Below are 19,319 nucleotides of genomic sequence, written 5' to 3' on the forward strand. Positions count from 1 at the left end.
CTTGTTAGATGTTGTTTTGGTATTTTTTTTCTGCCCCTTGGCTTATGTCTAAATGTAGGCCTACTGTTTCTGTTGTCCCCACTGTGATTTTCAGTTACAGATTAATAAAGGAAGTGTGTGGTGAGGGCGGAGGGGCCAGTTCTCAGATGCAGAAGTGAAACAAGCAAGTAGAACTTTACAATTACATACGCAATAACACCGTGCCATTTGCCCTTGAGACTGACTATCATAAGAAGCAAAAACAGACAGAAAGGAAGCAAAAAGTCGTTCTGTGCAATGTTGGCCGAAGGTTTTCTCAGAGTGCTGTGTTACAGGGAGAAGAGAAAGTTTGCTTCCAAGCAGAAGAGTTTGCAGACACATCATCCGGAACAGTTCAACAGTATCCTCTCCGAGACAAACTCTACAGACCTACAAACAGATTCAGCTGAAGCAGGTAAACGCCCTCATAAGAGCATAAACTGTCTGATGTTGTGATAACTTTCTGTACTGGCTTCATGCTCTAATTTTAACTTTACACAGTGCTTCCCTTTTTCTATAACGTTCTTCCTTTGTCAGATTAAATCTTGCTGACGAAATAGTCAAACCGAACTAAATTTCATTGAAGACACCCAAATAATATTTTCTGTAATCAGGTCCAAACCGGGAAGAACTCAACCCTAGACCAGTGAAAATGGCAACTCAAGGTCCTGCAGGCCTCTTAATCCCTGGGTGCTCACCCCCTCTCAACCTGGACCCTGACTTTACAGCCTGCTTAGACGATTGTAGCCTGCTGGAACAGTATCCAGACCTGCAGGTGGCTGACTCAGGCCGCATCTCACAGAACCCACAGAGACCCGCCATCCCCTTGCACGATTTGTACACGCCTGCCCCTGAAGCCTACCGTCAACCAGAATGGGCAGCCCAGGAGAGCCCACAAGGTGGGCGTGTCTCATCGATACCAGACCAGGGTTATCTGGTTATGGGAGCCAGTGTGAACATCAGCTTGGATCTGCCCGGATCAGGGTTGGAGCCCATGTCTAACTCGGTGCTGAACGGGCTGCTGGAGAAACAGCTGGAGGAGGTGTACATGCAGCATCTGACTGACAACTTGGCTCGATGTAACTCCCACCTGGGGAACAGCCTCCTACACGGCCTGGTGCCTCCGCCGCAGCCCAGCAGCCAGCTGCAGGGGCCTGACTCACTGGAGGCCAGTCTGGAACAGGGATCAGGAGGGGACAGCAACAAGAAGATTAGTTATCTGAGCACCCAGAACTTACCTCATTGCTCGTCTAACTTCAGCTCCCCTGTGCTGAGGATTTCAGAGGCTGACAATGCTCATATGCAATGAATGCATACACCCTGCGAAAGTGTTAAATGTGATGCTCAGCAAGGCTTTTTGCTTCTGTACTTCTTTACTTCCAGGTTCACACTCACAAACATGCAACTGATGTGTGAAAATGAGTACAATTCAGGATATAAATGCATGCTTTTATGTTTGTTTACTTATATTTACACAATGTCTTTGTTTACTTGCTTGATGAACTGATGCCCCATCTTTAATTGCTCTCATGTGCCATCTGCTGTTAGATTTAAGTACTACACCACCCTGACTTCACCTGACACACATTTACATTTATTTTATTGATATTAAAAGTGGTTGTGCTTAAAGTATTTATTATTTGAAGCAAACTAATCCAGTGTGAGTTTATAGATTTAGATGTATACTGCACATTGAAGCTGACCTGTAAATAGACATGTAATGGTAATATATCTATCTGGTCCATTGAAGGTAAAATAAGATTCCAATAAACTAATTTAGCTGTCTTTTTTAATGTTTTTAAGTGCATTTGGATTTAATTCTGCAGTGTTAATTTTGTTTTTATATCTGTCTTTGTTCAAATTCAATATTGTGCATCCATCTCTTGTTTTAAACTGACATGTCAGTCTCTCAATAATGGCTGAATATACATGAAATACAATAAATGGTTAAGTAATGTGGGTTGACTGTATGATTATTTTAATACGAGACAGGCACTTACATTGAAATTATTTCCCACAGGACTTGAAGTGGATACTTGTTTTTTATTTTATGTCCCAAAATCAGTTAAAACAAACACGATCAGTGTGACACAACAACATGACAAAATTAGGCTCTCGTTGAAACAGTCACAGTGTAGCTACAGAGTATTTTTTATGGTTTTATTTGTTATTTTTGTTGCCTTTTATGGTGTTATGCTATATTGGGGTTGGTGTGTAGAATTTTAGGAAACATTCTACTACAAATTGTACTTTCACATATGGTTTGCAATGGGGAGTTGCGATATACTGGTATAATGGTATACTGGAAAACAGTGATGTTTGAAAATGAAATACTTATAATATCGTATAAATAATCCAGCACCTTTTGAATTATTTCCCCTCCACTAAAACAATCTAGTTGTCAATTCACTATCCATTAAGTGTAATTGCTCTTTTTTAAGATTTTGTACAGTTATGATAACAGACTCTTTCTCCACCTTACTCGTATGTTGAGCGTAATTTATTTGCCAAAAAAGAGATAAAAAGTGAATAATCAAAGTTTAAGATAAATCTGACTAATAGCATTATTATTACTTTAAAATGTTCTATAAATATTGTGATAATATCCTTATCGTTAACTCTCTTGACCACAGTAATTGTGTAGTGAAAATTGAATATCGTGCCAGCCCTAGTTTGCAACATTATAACATAGTTTTTTATTACTCAGGATTCTGTATACATAATAACAGAAGCCTTTCTGTGGCCCATCATAGATAAACCTGGAGGTAAACAGATCAGGCTGTCAAATTAGATATATAGATTAAGGGTGACCTCTTTGACAACAACAACCAAAAAATAAGCCTACCAGAACAGTCAAATTTGAACTTCAATGGACCATCACACCAACACCTTGATGACATAAATTAATCTTGAAGTTGGGATTTTCTATTTAGGATGACAGTTAGCCATATGTGTACATAGATGCTATGCTATGTTTACCGTCAAGTCTAATCAGAATAGCACTTACAGAACCATAACTTTACCAAATATCCCTAGTCAGGATCAATAAGAGTTTATCTTATCTCACATGACTTGGTGTGTCCATATACGAGACCTGTACTCAGGTGCGGTGTGTCCACATCACTGTAATACTGCACTTATACTATACTAACTACTGTAAATGATACAGGTTATGAATGAATAACAATTGACAGTTCTTACCCTATAACCTCCTGCTTAAACATCCAAGGCCGTGTGATGATGCTGTGCTTCAGTGAGCTGTTCATCACAACTTGGCAGGCTCCAAGCATCCACCACCATGCTGACTCTTTGGCTGAGTGTGGAGTCTTCAGTTGTCCTAGAGGCACCTGCACCTCACAGCGAGCTCCAGCATGAACTGACAAAGCAATAGCCTGAAGATTTATGGTGCATTTGGCTGCTTAAGGTTGATTTGTAACCTGTGAAGCACAAATCCTCGCAGCGGGGCTTCCTCTGTACCCACAGTGAGGGTAATGGTGATCCATCAACATGCACTGACACACTGGGCTCACGGCAAACATAAGATGACTCACTGATCTGTTTAAAAAGAAAACAGAGATTCGTTAAGCGTTTTCTCTAATTAACAGATTTGAGTCAACAGTGTCTAATCAGGCAATGTTACAAACAGCCTCTATCTAAAGATTTGGGCATTCATCTTTAAATTTCAAGGTAATTTGCAACAGCAAATCTGAAAATTAAATGCCAACAAAAAGAGAAGGAAAATGAGATTTTAACCCCGAGAGATGTATAAATATAAGTCATTAAGTAGTTAGTTAAGTAGTAGAGTGAGGACTTCTTTTAAAGATGCTTCAGTCACACGATAATAAAACAAACTTTTGTTGTACTTTACAATGCAGCTGGAGCAACATGAAAATACCAAATGTACAGTAACAGAAGCACCACCCCGCTTAGATAGCATTATACCTGTATTTGTGTTAAAGGGTCTACAGAAGCAAACCCCCACAGGTGTTTTCACTTATATCACCTGAGTTATCCTCCTCTCAGGACTGTGTGTGCAGGCACAAAGCTTCAGTCTGTTAGTCACTGTTGTAAGTCAGCCTACTGTTGTGTTTCGAAGGGCATCATTCTTATTTGCCTGTGCTGTGTGTTCACATGGGTGCTTTCAGTGGGCTGATTAGACCTCTGTCCAGGCTGAAGCTGGGTAACGCTATGTAAGGAATTGGGGTCATCAAAGTCCACACACTCATAACAAAGGACCCTCACACACGAAGCCAACGTTCGGCCGTAATTCAATATCTGGCCAATTTAGCATTTTGAATCAGTTTGGCAGATCAGCTCAGTGCACAAGAAGACCAAACCAGATCAAAACAAACTTGTTATGCTGGTAAGATAACTTTGTTTAGCCACTGAGCTCTTAAGCAGAAACGGTTCCTACTGTTTGTCCTATGTTTCGCTTGTGCGTGGTAAACTTCTTTTGTTGTTTCAAAATCGGGTTGTGTTATTAATGTCCTGTTCCCTTTTTGTATTAAGAATATAGACTGCTGCTGCCTGCTGCTACAGAGTTATTTCCTCTCACATAGACGCAGAGCATATGTGCTAGTTGGCTGTTGGCTGTTGTCTGTACATTGTGTTCAAGTACAATATTTTGGCCAAGACGCAGGCAACATGAAGCTACATGATAGTCGGCCTTCGTAACCACTAGTTCTTTGATGTCAGTTTGGTGTATCTTGGCCTTAAAAGGAGAGTGAGGGAGATGTGCAGAGGCCACTTTGTCTGTGAGGACATTTTGACTTGTGGGTAACACAGTAGGTAAAGCAAAAAACTTAATGATGGCTGGATTCTATTTAGGGTCCTGGTACTGCATATTTTGGCTCACACTCTACGCTGTCATGACTTACTGGGAATTTGAATGGAACAGAGCCATTGCCAGTGTAAGGGTACGGTCACACATGGGAGAAATTAACACTGGTGTATGTTCGATCCCTGTCCCCTTCCATTCACTGTGAGCAGAGGGGTAAAAACATTCACTTCGGGCTGGGAAAGCAAAGTTGCATCTTTGCATCACGTTGAGTTTAACTTAGGTGAACTTTGACCAGAAAAATTCTTTCAGGTCCAGTTCTGTGGCTGGTTCAGATTAGTTTTATTCACTGTGCAGTGGAGACAGAAGGTCACAGCAAGGGTCCATCTGAGGATGAACATTCAGAATGAGGTTTTTATTGCTTTAAATTAAGGTTAAGTCAGGGGTAGCCAACCTGTGGCCGCACACGACTCGCCCCTCTCTAGTGGCTCCCCATGCCTTTGGAGAAAAAATTATATATGGTTTGAATGATTCTTACATTCTCCATTGTAAAAATGTATAACCTATTCACAGAATTTAAGAAACCTCAGCAGCAATGGTTTGTCTTGGATCTCCCTGGCTAAGCTAGCTATGGATTCCAGGTTTAAAAGGTGTTGGAAGACAATCAAGAACTGAACAGTGTGTGGACATATTGTTTGCTTTTACCTCCAACCCTGCAAAGTAAAGTCCCAAGCAATCATAAATAGCCCACTGCGGAGTAGCCACATTGTGGTAACATAAAGGCTCATTTGGAGCTATGAGTAATGTTCATGGGTGAAGTAGACTGACTGTTACCTTCATTCTAAGACTGAAATCTGTTTTCGCGGCAGATTATTTGAGAGCTTTTTTTTGCCAAAAAATGGCTTTTTTGATCGTAAAGGTTGCTGACCCCTGGGCTAGGCTAAAACAGTGGGTTGTGGGCTTGGCTAATCAACAGGTCTGAGTGGCAACAAAGGTGACTTGAACTCATAAAGCCCAGGACAGGCTGATTACCAATGCAATCTGATTCAATCTGCCTTAATCCCTTCAACACCTTAAAGACTTCCTATAGCTAAAACGATGACACACAGGGGTCTATTAATCAATACTAAACAGTTTCAGAACTTAAACAGAGGAACAAGAAGGACAGTACATTAGAATCAAACTAAAGCTATGAGTTTGGGTTGAGGAGATATTGATTGTTACAATGTTTAACCAGCCAATATTGTGTAATGTTGGCCATGAAAAATAGAAACTGCTGTTCTGCCACTTGCACCTAGCTAAAATGATGGGCCTAACTGAGGAGCCACAGAGAGCCAGACTAACTTTATGTCAGCTTTGCAGAAGGCGTCAGACACATTCAGTGTTAACTATAAATATCCAGACCTCCAACAGGGCTGAAGGAGAGCAGGAAGCACTTCCACCTCAGTCAAAGCTATCAGTTAAAGGCTGTACAGCTTCATATTCCTGTGTTTAGAAGTGTGGTGTAGATCTATTATCAACACATTATAATTCACTATAGTCTGTTTTACACAGTAAACAGTTCCAGTAAGAACTTAAAGCAGTCATTATTAATGTTATTAATTACACCTGTACTTTTCCTGCTATTTCAAAATGTCTACTATAAAGCTCTATTAGAAAAGACTGGATTAGAAAAAGTCTCACCTCGTCCCCACCGTATTTTTGTCACAAGAGATAATACCACTTTTTAATAACACATACTTCACATATGGTTTATAAAATAGTCCAGATGCTCTTTCATGGATAGCTGACTAAAAAGACCGAATAAACCTGGGATTTACAATTTGGCATCCTAAAAGCTGTTTCCAATTTCCCATGGTCATCTAAGGTCACTGTACTCCGGAAAACTGGTTAATTTTAAGCAGGTTATTGTTGCATTCATGATTCAGTGCAAACCAGATTTTGGAAAAGAAAAAACAAACTCAGGTTCAATCTGTTCTCTTGGACTAGAAAACGTGCAGCAACTTTCCAAAAGCAACAACAGATTTTAAAACCAAAGAAAAATGAATATTTTCACATGCCATCTGTTTGAAGTTCTGGAAAAGGGAAAGAGTCACACAAGCTTGCACATGCAACATATGTTTAGTAGCCTAATAACCTCAATCTTTGTGTGTGTTAGTGACCGGGACAAAGAAGCTTTCTTTGTTTATGTTACTTATATAGTGGAAGTCTGATACTGGCCGATAGTGGCTGCCATATTGGTACAGGGAAGCTGCCCCTCCTGTGTATTATATATGTATCTCTCCATTGCAACAGGAAATTTAGTTGCTTGTGGCGTTACAAACTGCCACCAGTCAGTGCATTTCATACCGCAGGGAAAGGTGCTGATGTGTGTCAATGTCTCACACTGAAGTACAGGTACAAAACAGTGGTATTTGATGAGTTTGATGGTTGCCTCCTGCCTCAAAAACCGCCACAAGCCAATGAGTTACATCCCGCCACCAAAGGAGCCTCTGTTGCTGAGATCACTGACAACTTGCACAAGTTTAAAGTGAGAAGGGGCTGGGAGATCCTTCCAAGCAAATTAATCAGTAGACAAGTAGGCTATAACTTGATTTATATGTTGTAGTTTATTGTGGCTCTATTAAAATAATGCCACAGTTTGGTATTCAGCAGTCTTACAATGACAGAAACCTCATGACAATCTAGGAGGAAGAGAAGCGCTGCTCAGCCAGGAAGACAATCCAGGAGATTCTTCTGACCAAGTCCACCGAAAAAATGAATCCGTTCCACCATGACATCTTCTAGAACCAGAAGGTGCCTGTGGCAGACTGTTCTTGCTGTAGCAAGACATTTAGTGGTCGAGACCAGTAGCCCAGCTAAAATTTCTTCTGTCCCCCCAAAACCCAGTGAGAAGATGATCAGAACCATTGGGCTCTCCAATGTGGTGATTCATTTCCTAAAGTGAATTTAAGGAAGGCCAAGAAAAGAGATGAAATGAAAAAAAAATCTGGAGTGATGCACAGAAAGACATGCACACTGCTGCCGTTGGTGGAAGAACCAGAGCGAGCAGAAGAAGACCTGCAGGAACTGCAAAGACGGCCTGATACATGGCCAGCAAATGTCCAGACTGAAGAGATGGATGAATTTGATGATATTGGAGTTCTTGCTGCGGAGGTGATGGAAGAATCCACGGAGCCAAAAAACAGATAAGATCATTTGGAGACGCTTTCTGAATTGGCTCAATGACCTGCTGCAGGAGCGCAGCTCAAGGAAAATTGCCAGAACGTACAGGAGAGAGGAAGACGAATATTTTTCCCACTTAATTTTCACTCCCCTGCTGTAAACAATTTACCTATGATTTGCTGTTCTACAAATCTTCTCCTCTGGTCTCCTCTTCTGTTGTGTAGCTTCCATCATGACGTGACCAATGACCAGAGCTGAGAGAGAGCAGCACAAAAGGCAGAAGTTTGGTTGAATAATATTTGTCCCTAAACTTAAGGTATAATGTCACATGGCAAGAAGATGGTTGTATTTGAAATATGAACTGATTTTCATTATGCCGATGTATCCAAATCAACCTGCCACCCACCCAAATTAATTATTTTCTCTACTTAGACCAGCACCTGCATGGACATTTCACTCCTTCCCTACCAGTCCCTAAAATGCCTGGAAGCACATTTTGGAGGGGGACTGCCTTCGACACAACACCAGCGAAGAAACCTGAAACCTCCACAGCAGAGCGGACCTGTCAGTACAGAGAGCAGAGTTAGCATTAGCATAGTGAAAGTTTTGATAGCAAACATGGTAGAGTGTGCAGTGTTTGGATATAAACCAGGTCATGCCAACACACATGGTTAACATTGTAGCAGATATTAGCCTACTGTGTGTTTCACAGCCAACGCTGTGTCAGTCACTGCCAGTTACAAGTTCGCAAGCTAATGAACAACATTAACAAATAAAATATGTTAACTACACTTTCTGACGCATCTGCTTATCTCTGACAGACTTGTCTCTGAGTCTGGGTCTGACTGAGGCTCAAACACGCATGGCTGAATCTCTCCACCTCTGATGCTAACGCCCGCCATCATGCTCTTTAACTGGTCAGTTGGTTACCAGTAGATCAGTCTCCAACCCCTTTAAGTTTTTTTTTACTTTTAATGTTGGGAAAACCTGTTTAATAAAACATTAATTAATTGATTAGTATCTTTATTTGATTTGATTTGATTCTTTTAAAAGCACAGTTACTCAAAGGAGTATCATGACATAAAAAAAAATCCCAGAGGACGGCGCTTAAAAGCATGACTGAAAACATTTATTTCCAAAGTAGTCCTTGGAGGAAACAGCAAACAATCCATCAAATCATTAATGAAGATTGGTAATTATTTTTCCACAAAAGCCACGAAACCTACCAACTAGCTGTAGTTATAAACTCGACTGTTCCTCATGTGTAAATCCACACAGTGGCTCTCTTAATGGAGACAAACTGCTACAGTGATCACTGCAAGTATTTAATAAACTCAATGTCGTTCATATTCATTCATCCTCTATTAATCAGTGTTCATTTTTATGATCCAACCCATCAGGTTATTAACCGCAGTGCCTGCAGATATAACTGCCATCAGTGCATCACCAGTGTGTGTCATTTGCAATCTGTTGATGGTGGTATCGTCCTTCTAAACCTCTCAGAAAGTGGTGTCCCCACCAATGAGAGTAGGTGTGTGTGTGTGTGTGTGTGTGTGTGTGTGTGTGTGTGTGTTGAGCTCTGTACTGCTGGTTGGGTATCATTGCTAGCTCAGGGATTCCTGTGCACATTAGTGGCTGCCTGAGTTGTGGTTAGATTGTTTTGTGTGTGTGTGTGTGTATATGTGTGTGTAGCTCGCCCTCCCCCTATCTCCATAACCCCTGTCCTATTCTCTCCCTGTCTCTCTCTCTCTCTCCTGTTGTCCCAGCATGGCTGCAGGATGGCTGCCCTGTGGACTCTCTCTCTGCTGCTCTCTGCCTGCCTGCTTTGGCCTACATGTTTGGCCCTGACCCCCCCAGCTGAGCTCCCGCAGCCCCACAACCTGCCCCCCTCACTGGGCTTGAACAGCAGCGATGTCAGCCTGTCTGTGGATCTGCCCATGGCTCTGAGGGTTTTCAGCGTGGACTATCACCATGTGCAGGCTCCCTTTGAGATTGTGCTGTGGATCATGCTGGCCTCACTGGCCAAGCTGGGTAAGCTTCATTCTGTTGCTCATACGTGAAAAGTCACAAGATGCTACTGGAGGTCAATAGATGCTGTTAGAGGGTTCAAATCTGAAGTGTGTAGGTCTTCCTAAGATATAAGAAAATGTATTGAAATTATCTTTATATTTAGAATGTTCAAGCTACTACAAGCATCCCATCACTAGCTGTGTGCTCATTATGGTGTGTATGAGCTGTTGGTGCAACTCCACATTTGTGCTGTCAGTCTGAGTAAAAATTCTTGCAGAGTCACAACATGGTTGAATCCAGTGAGCATGATGTCGTTTTATCATCTCTGTCTCTAACCTCCAGGTTTCCACTGGTCAGGTCGAGTCCCAGCCGTCGTCCCAGAGAGCTGCCTCCTCATCATGGTGGGCCTCTTGGTTGGGGGGGTGATCTATGGTGTCCGCCACTCTGCTCCTCCGACCCTCAGCGCTGACGCTTTCTTCCTCTTTCTGCTCCCGCCCATCGTCTTGGACGCAGGGTACTTTCTGCCAGGGAGGCTGTTCTTTGAAAACCTCGGCACCATCCTCTGGTTGGTACAAAGTTTCAGTAATATGTTTTTTAACATATCTGGACGGAGAGGTTAATTTTCAAAATTAAAGTCTACAGCTGGGATCAAGTTTTCAAGTGTGTCTATCTACATGAAAGGGAAATTCAATTTAAATTCATACAAAATGCACAACACGTCACATTTTCCATCCAACTTTTCTCAGTGAATCCCTCAAAAAAGTAGATTCAAAGAAATATTGTTGTCACATAAAGGGGGGAATATACAGTAATTTAACTTCTTGAAAGTGCTAAAAATCAATATTCTTTAGCCATGCTACTGTAGCAGTGTGGCTCTGGTGATGGTGCTGTCGGCGATCCTTCCACCACTTTGGTCCAGACTGGCATTTCTCTTCAGCTGTTAGATGAATTGCCATAAAATTTTGTGCAAATATCCCAGAGGCAGCGTTGCAGTATTTGAGACTGGTCTTGGTCTCAATCTCACCTCTTGTAGGTCTCAGTCTCATCTCGGAATTTGAGCACATTCTTACTCAGTCTTGTCTCAGTTTTCAGTCAAAGAGGACTCAGGATTTCAAGCCCAGTCAAGAGCACAGCTGTGGGAATATCACTGAATTGCCTGTACACATAAAGAAGTGTTGAATAGAGATGCTTAAGTTGGTTGCAGGTCCTTAGTGATTGTTTGTACTTGTTTGCTCATAGAGAACAAAGGAATATTCCCACACATAAAATCCACCTCTACAATGCCTTTTGATTACTTTATCAAGACATTTCTCATCGTACCCTTACACATACACACATACAACAACATGGAAGTAAATAAAGTGAATGAGGATCTTTATTTGTTTTTTGTTGGTGTTTTTATGGGAATGTGGATCTCTCAGATCAATTTTTTTCAATGTGTTTATTTCCCAAAGGCACCACCCATAGTGATGTGGCGATGTGATTTAAATAGTTTTATAAATAGCATTACACATACAGTCAGGTCCATAATTATTTGGACAATGATACAGTTGTCGTCATTTTGGCTCTGTACACCACCACAATGGGTTTTAAATGAAACAATGAATACCTGCTTAAAGTGCAGACTCTCAGCTTTCATTTAAGGCTTTTTTCAAAAATGTAGTATGAACCGTGTAGGAATGACAACCATTTCTTCACACAGTCCCCCGACTTTAAGGGCTCATAAGTATTTGGACAAACTAACATAACCATCAATTAAACAGTCAGTTTTAATACTTGGTTGCAAATCCTTTACAGTCAATGACTGCCTGAAGTGTTGGACACATAGGCATCATCAGATGCTGGGTTTCTTCCCTGGTGATGCTCTGCCAGCCCTTTACTGTAGCCGTCTGCACTTTCTGCTTGTGTTTTGGGTGTTTTGCCCTCAGTTTTGGCTTCAGCAAGAGAAACGCATGCTCAATTGGATTCAGGTCAGATGATATGACTTGGCCATTGCAGAACATTCCACTTCTTTGCCTTAAAAATGTCTTTGGTTGCTTTTGCAGTATGCTTCAGGTCATTGTCCAACTGCACTGTGAAGCATCGTCCAATGAGTTTTGAAGCATTTGGTTGAATCTGAGCAGATAATGGTGCCCCAAACACTTCAGCTTTCATCCTGCTGCTCTTGTAAGCAAGACAAGACTTCACTAGAATAAATACAGAGGGTTTATCACAAGATGCAAACCATTGGTTAGCCTTAAAAATGGAAGGCCAGATTAGAGTTTGTCAAAAACCATCTAAAAAGCCTGTACAGTTGTGGAACAGCATACTATGGACAGATAAAACAAAGATCAACTACCAGAATGATGGGAAGACAAGAGAAGGAAGAAGGGAAGGAACTGCTCATGATCCAAAGCACACCACCTCATCAGTGAAGCATGGTGGAGGTACTGTTATGTCATGGCCATGTATGGCTGCCAGTGGAACTGGTTCTCTTGTATTTATTGATGATGTGACTGCTGACAAGAGCAGCAGGATGAAAGCTGAAGTGTTTGGGGCACCATTATCTGCTCAGATTCAACCAAATGCTTCAAAACTCATTGGACGATGCTTCACAGTGCAGATGGACATTGACCTGAAGCATACTGCAAAAGCAACCAAAGACATTTTTAAGGCAAAGAAGTGGAGTGTTGTGCAATGGCCAAGTCATATCATCTGACCTGAATCCAATTGAGCATGCGTTTCTCTTGCTGAAGCCAAAATTGAGGGCAAAACACCCAAAACACAAGCAGGAAGTGCAGACGGCTGCAGTAAAGGGCTGGCAGAGCATCACCAGGGAAGAAACCCAGCATCTGGTGATGTCTATGTGTCCAACACTTCAGGCAGTCATTGACTGTAAAGGATTTGCAACCAAGTATTAAAACTGACTGTTTAATTGATGATTATGTTAGTTTGTCCAAATACTTATGAGCCCTTAAAGTTGGGGGACTGTGTGAAGAAATGGTTGTAATTCCTACACGGTTCATACTACATTTTTGAAAAAAGCCTTAAATGAAAGCTGAGAGTCTGCACTTTAAGCAGGTATTCATTGTTTCATTTAAAACCCATTGTGGTGGTGTACAGAGCCAAAATGACGACAACTGTATCATTGTCCAAATAATTATGGACCTGACTGTATCTCAGAATCTGGTTAGATCGATCAGAACTCATATTGAGCATCTTACTCAAAAAATAGAGCCTACTTCTCCTTTGAAAACAGAAAAAACATGATACAGTCAACCATGCTATCCACAATAGACTGTGGAGATATCCTGTGTACTCATGCTGCTGCCACAACCCTCCTTGATACTGCCTATCATAGTACCCTGTGCTTCATTACAGCTGATAGTTATCACATTCACCACTGTGACCTGTATAAAAAGGTTGGCTGGCACTGGCACTGGCAGCTAAAAGACATCTACACACCTGCATCTTCATCTATAAGGCCTCGCTATTCAAACTACCAGGATACCTAACATCCTTATGTACCAAAATCATAGATAAGGGACCAGATCGCAGAAGACACTGGTTTTAAAAGTCCCTCCCTTGGTTTTTATAGCCCTGCTAAGCTGCTGATTGTGTGTACATCTCCAGGTATGCAGTCCTGGGAACCTTATGGAACGTGCTGGGCATCGGCCTGTCTCTGTACGGTGTGTGTCTGTTGGCCCAGAGCTCTCTGGGAGACGTCTCTCTGCTCCACTGCCTGCTGTTTGGCTCTCTGATCGCTGCTGTCGACCCCGTGGCCGTGCTCTCTGTCTTCCAGGAGATGCATGTTAACGAACAGCTGCACATCTTGGTGTTTGGAGAGTCGCTGCTCAATGACGCCGTTACCGTGGTGAGGGGAGACGTGGTCACCAGGTAGTCTCAAAATAGAATACCTTTTCCTGTGCATAATACATTTCTCCTTCTCCCAGGTGCTCTACAAGCTGTTTGAGTCCTTCCTCCGTCTACCGTCAGTGTCAGGACTGGATGTGTTGTTGGGTGGGTGCAGGGTGGTGGTGGTGGGCCTCGGTGGCCTGTTTGTAGGCCTCTTCTTTGGCCTGGTGGCGGCCCTGACCTCAAGGTTCACCTCCAGAGCTCAGGTCATTGCCCCGCTCTTTGTCTTCCTCTACTCCTACTTGTCCTACCTGACCTCAGAGATGCTTCACCTCTCTGGCATCATGGCGTGAGTTCTGCCGTGTATTAAACTCAAAGACCTCCTTTTATAAATATTTAACTTGGTTAAATCTGATTATGTCTCATATTTTTCCCCTCTTGTACAGCATTGTGACCTGTGCTGTGACCATGAAGCAGTACGTGGAGGCTAATGTGTCTGAGCGCAGCAACACCAGCATCCAGTACTTTCTCAAGATGTGGAGCAGCGTGAGTGAAACCCTCATCTTCATCTTCCTGGGCGTGTCCACAATACAGGATGTCCACATGTGGAGCTGGCCCTTTGTCTGCTCCACGCTGCTGCTCTGCCTCATCTGGAGGGCCACAGGTAATTTTAAATCTTTTCACGTAACCACCAATGTACCACTGACGCTCTGTCCAGGAGCTTAATAAAGAGCTGTCAGAATAGAGAACTCAACACTTCTCCCTCCTCTGAAGGTGTTCTCCTGCTGACTGCTGTGGTCAACAAGCTGCGGAGGAACACTGTGACCTTTCGAGATCAGTTCATCATCGCCTACGGAGGCCTGAGAGGGGCAATCTGCTTCTCCCTCGTCTTCCTGATCGATGACTTCCCAAAGAAAAGACTCTTCATCACAACTACCATTGTGGTCATCCTCTTCACTGTCTTTGTACAGGTGGGAGAATGATGTCACTGAATGACCACTTCCTATATCTTCACATAGTAGTTTTTCCTCTTTGCGTTGCATTTGTTTGGCTTTGTTTTGTCCTTTTTTTGGTTATATTAGTTGCGTTTGGTGTTGTCTTGTTTCCAGGGGATGACCATTAAGCCTCTAGTAGAGCTGCTGGATGTGAAGAGGAAGAAGAGGGCGCTGCCTACTGTTAGCGAGGAGATCCACAGCAGGGTGAGTAATGACACCACTTACTTACATATATACTGCACATGTATTATTAGTATGGTTTGTTCCAAGTGTAAATTAGTCAACTTATACATTGAGAGAATGTAGACACCAAAATTATTCATGTCTCATCAATACATCACACACTCATGCATCACCTCAGTTGTTTTTACAGTCATAATTTCATTTTTTTTTTTCAACATTTTTCATACTATTTAAACGACGTTATGTCAGTATAACAAAGTTAAAACTTTTGAATAACCAACCTGAAATTACTTGCCATAAACTGATTTAAAACTGCTCACTATTTAGCTTTGGACCTTCACTGTATTTTTATTTTCTTACTTTTGGAATTACGCTGTCACATCGTGGATGTATCACAGCAAATGATCTATCAAACAAAAGATTAATTTGGTGTCAATATGTTTTATAAATTAGCAAATTATGCATCTTCAAATATACCTTCCTTAAATATTTTTCTTGCTGTCTGGGGTCATTGTACAATACTGCAAAATTCTGCAATGCCACATGAGCTTTAGTTCTTAGTAACAGAAAAGAGTGTGTGTGTAAACACAGATCTTTTTTCAATTTCATCTGTGAAAATGAAAATAACAGTGAGAGTTCAGCAGAAAAGGTGCAATCTGCTTTGTGATTATACATTCCTAGTGATGGACACCTACTCTGAAATAAGCCAATGAAATGATATGTAGAGGCAAAAGAAAATCTATGAATGATATACTGTCATCTTGTCTCCTCTCAGCTCATTGATCACCTGCTGGCAGGAATAGAAGATGTGGTTGGCTACTGGGGGCAACACTACTGGAAAGACAAGTTAGTTTTTCTTGTTTTATGTTCACTTCTTCTCCTAAAAACGTTTGCATGCTACCCAAAAAATAGGCCCTGAAATGACCAGTAGGTGGCAGCAAACACCACATGCAAAAGTTCCTCATCATTTTCCACCAGTGAGGACACATAGCAATGTCAAAGTATTTTGTGTGTGTGTGAGGTTTGAACAGTTCAACAAGAAGTACCTTCGCCGTTTCCTGATCCGTGAGGATCACCAAGCTCGCTCCAGCATCCTCAGAGTTTACCAGGAGCTGGAGAGGAGGGAGCAGAGGGGAGATGAGGAGGCGCCACCACTGTGAGAAGACATGTTGTTACTGTATGTTATAGTTTCTTGTATCAGGGCTCAGCGATCTCCAGGACTTGATGGAAGGAGTCCCATAGGATGCTAAAAACTAAGTAAAGTTTTATGACCATCATGGCAATCTGTGCTAATCCAACTCTTTAAAAAAGAAAGCAAGTTCAACACAATATTTTTATAAGAATCCTTTACAGCATCTGTTTGAATGTCAAGAAGTTACAGAATATCTCGACCTACTCTGTCAGTTCCCAGAATTCTTCCCATGTTAAACCTTAATCATGCCACCAAAAACTGATGAAACGTCGGTCCTTACAACACAGTTTCTGGCCTTATGGATGTGAATTCACCCCTCACTTTTAGAGTGGACCCTCGCTCCAACAGCCGTCCCCTCTTACCAGAGGAGATGGACAGCATCAGGCGGATTCTCTCCAGAAACCTTCAAAACTTCAACAACAAGGTAAATTCACAGCTTTGGTTTGTGTACCTTCGTTTTCATGAAGGAATCATTGACATGCACTGTAGATACTGTATGCACTTTTCATCTGCTGTTTGGGTTCATGTATGATGTATGATGATGTCACTCCAGCAGACACCAGCCTACAGCAGACACACTCTGCACCAGGACGCCACCACGGACAGAACGAGGAAGCCTCTTTACAGACACCAGAGTCTGGGAGAAAGATACACATATATTACACAGGTACTGTATCCATGTAAACAAGTCACTGAGCCTAGGCGTAGTATTAGGTCATTATCTGTGTGAAGAAAATGCCTCTTTACTCAGGGAGAATTATCAGTAAGACTTATTGAGTTTAATTTATTCCTCAAACTGACTTAGTTTAAATTGTTAGCGTGTTTTACTTTGACTGTGACAGGTGGAGGATGCAGAGTTCAATGGCTGCCGCAGAGTGAGAGCAGGACTCAGCAGGTCTCACACAGGTAAAGTGAAAGACGGTTCAGTACATATTAATATACCAAAAATACAAGGATCGTATGTATGTTTCTGTGTGTGTGTGTGTGTGTGTGTGTGTGTGTGTAAGGTACTGCTGTGGTATAGGACAATCTCTGGTAATCTGGTAAAAGGATGACAGAACTGTTTTTATAAATGATATAATTAGTATATCTGTACACAATTCTAGTTTTTTCTTTCCACTCCTGTGCCTCCTCTCAAGCTTTCAGTAGTCACTAAAGACAGGTTATAAGAATATAAAGACCTATCATCAGCGTGTCGCTCTTCTCCATTGTTGGGGAGTAGTGAACTGTAATTAAACTGGTATTATCTATGTTTTGCAGCAGCTTGCTGGTAGTTCAGCTACATTCATATTTGTACAGTGATTCAAGTACTTAAATGACTTTTTTTTTTTTTTTTACTTTTTTTCTGCAGTTAACTAATGAAACTACAAACATTTTTGGGCCATAAAGGGAAAGAAATTATTATTATTTTATTTTTATCATTTTACCATTGCCTCTCTACTGTTATTGAACTTCTTTTGCCCCAAGTCAGTCAGAAGCATTGTTGGGGAAATTACTTTTGAAAGGTAGTAGGTTACAGTTTCCCTGGTTACACTGTTAAAATGCATTAAGTAATGACACTGTTTAAATTGTTTTAATTATTATAATTTGATTTATTAATTAAAAAAATAAAAAATAAAATTTAAAAAAGATGATTCATAGGGTAGGTAGATAATACTATAAATAAAAAAGGGTTTTGAGCATAAAAAATTACTTTTGTTGAATTAACATGGTTTAGTCAGTTTACAACTTATTTTAAGTTGGTCGAAATCAAAAACATTTTTGACATTTTTGAGTTGGATGCAATTAAGATAATTTAGTTGGAATATCATCAATAAAATAATCTGACCACTAAATATCACCACAACTTTTGGATAAATATTAAGTTGATTCAACCTAATTAAGCTTTTTCATGTCAAAGCAAACTAAACTAATTGAGTTTGTCAGATTATAAAAGACATGTAGAACAATGCCAGAGTTGTAACTACTTTAAAAGATGCATGCAAATTGTTACCTTGATTTTTTAAAGTTGAACCAGTGGATTCTTTTTAGAGTATGTGAACAAGTACGAACAATAAATTTTAGCGACTGGCGTTTTTTTGTTATAATTCCGCATCACATGTACCTTGTCAATTTGATCATTTTTTCAAAGTGCTTGTAGTTTAATCTAATTTTTCTAAGTAGCCCAACCAAACTAGACTTCTCCCTAAGGTAGCTTTGCTGTAGTTCAACTTCTTCCAGTGCAAAGTAATCAGTAACTTTCGATGTGCTTTCAAAGTAGCTTCCCCAACACTGCTCATCTCTCTCTACCTCCTGACCTTTGACCCCGACAGCTAGGGTGTGACTATTCTGACTTTGTTGGCCTGGAGCTCACTGCAGCCTCTCTTCTCTTGGCAGTGTGCGCCATCAGCCCGAGGCCCGTCCTCCAGGACTCATCAGTCCCAGCAGCTTCAGCTCAGACCGGAGGGCCAGTGGATCCACAGTCTTCAGCTGCCAGAGAGGAGCAGATCTCTCCACAACATCAGCAACCTGTGGGAAGAGCCCCGAAGAAACAACTCAGCTTTGTTTTGGAGAGCGAGAAGCAGCAGTGAAGGCAGACTGGGAGAGAGACAGAAAGGAGAAGGAGCAGAAATGTAAACCAGTGAACTCAGTGTGTTCAGTCAAAATGGCTCCATAAAGTGATAAGTACCTCATATTTATTTAGCCATAGAGTTGTGGGTTTCAAGACTTGATAAAAGGTTTTTGCAATTTCATGGATATCTGCCAATTAAAACTTTTTAAATGGATTAAATAATTCACCTTCCGGTTTTATCATTCTGAGTGTTTGCCAGCTACATTAAAGCGTTCCTTTGCTCCATGTTCTGACCTCATGAACACCTTTGGCGGAGGTTTGAGGGTCATTTGCATCTCTTGTCTAATTCATTTTCAAAGTGGCGCCCCAAGTGTAACACCTACCTTAGAAATACCTTGCAGTCATAAATGCTGATACTCGCTGTCCGCGTTATACACACACGCACAAACCAATCCTGCCTCTCCTTGTTTCTTTTATAAATGCACAGCACAGCCGCCGGTAATGTGATGAGGACAAGCTTACTGCTTCCTAAAATAACTCCTGTCCCCCCACCTGACCCCCTCAGATACTGGAGCCTCTTTTCCCCACAGCTCC

At 41.4% G+C, this 19,319-nt stretch overlaps 1 protein-coding gene across 3 annotated transcripts; it reads left to right on the forward strand.

The window, feature by feature from the left end:
* The first annotated feature begins 315 nt into the window (after positions 1-315).
* LOC117260697 (sodium/hydrogen exchanger 2-like) lies at positions 316-19,149 on the forward strand. 3 transcript variants are annotated; one of them, XM_033632740.2, is made up of 15 exons: positions 8,434-8,524; positions 8,782-8,877; positions 9,727-9,991; positions 10,313-10,535; positions 13,583-13,823; positions 13,903-14,153; positions 14,251-14,468; positions 14,579-14,775; positions 14,914-15,003; positions 15,758-15,828; positions 16,004-16,138; positions 16,502-16,598; positions 16,728-16,841; positions 17,017-17,080; positions 18,551-19,149. In XM_033632740.2, exons 3-15 carry the CDS (start codon positions 9,739-9,741, stop codon positions 18,742-18,744), a joined length of 2,148 nt encoding a protein of 715 aa, XP_033488631.2. In that variant the 5' UTR covers positions 8,434-8,524; positions 8,782-8,877; positions 9,727-9,738; the 3' UTR covers positions 18,745-19,149. The 3 variants fall into 3 exon arrangements, with proteins under 3 accessions (XP_078025339.1, XP_078025340.1, XP_033488631.2); XM_078169213.1 differs by lacking the exons at positions 8,434-8,524; positions 8,782-8,877 and adding an exon at positions 316-433; XM_078169214.1 differs by lacking the exons at positions 8,434-8,524; positions 8,782-8,877 and adding an exon at positions 316-433 and having other exon boundaries at positions 16,731-16,841.
* The last annotated feature ends 170 nt before the right edge of the window (positions 19,150-19,319 follow it).

The sequence above is a fragment of the Epinephelus lanceolatus genome, chromosome 7 (genome assembly GCF_041903045.1).
Source record: "Epinephelus lanceolatus isolate andai-2023 chromosome 7, ASM4190304v1, whole genome shotgun sequence".
Classification (NCBI taxonomy): domain Eukaryota; kingdom Metazoa; phylum Chordata; class Actinopteri; order Perciformes; family Serranidae; genus Epinephelus; species Epinephelus lanceolatus.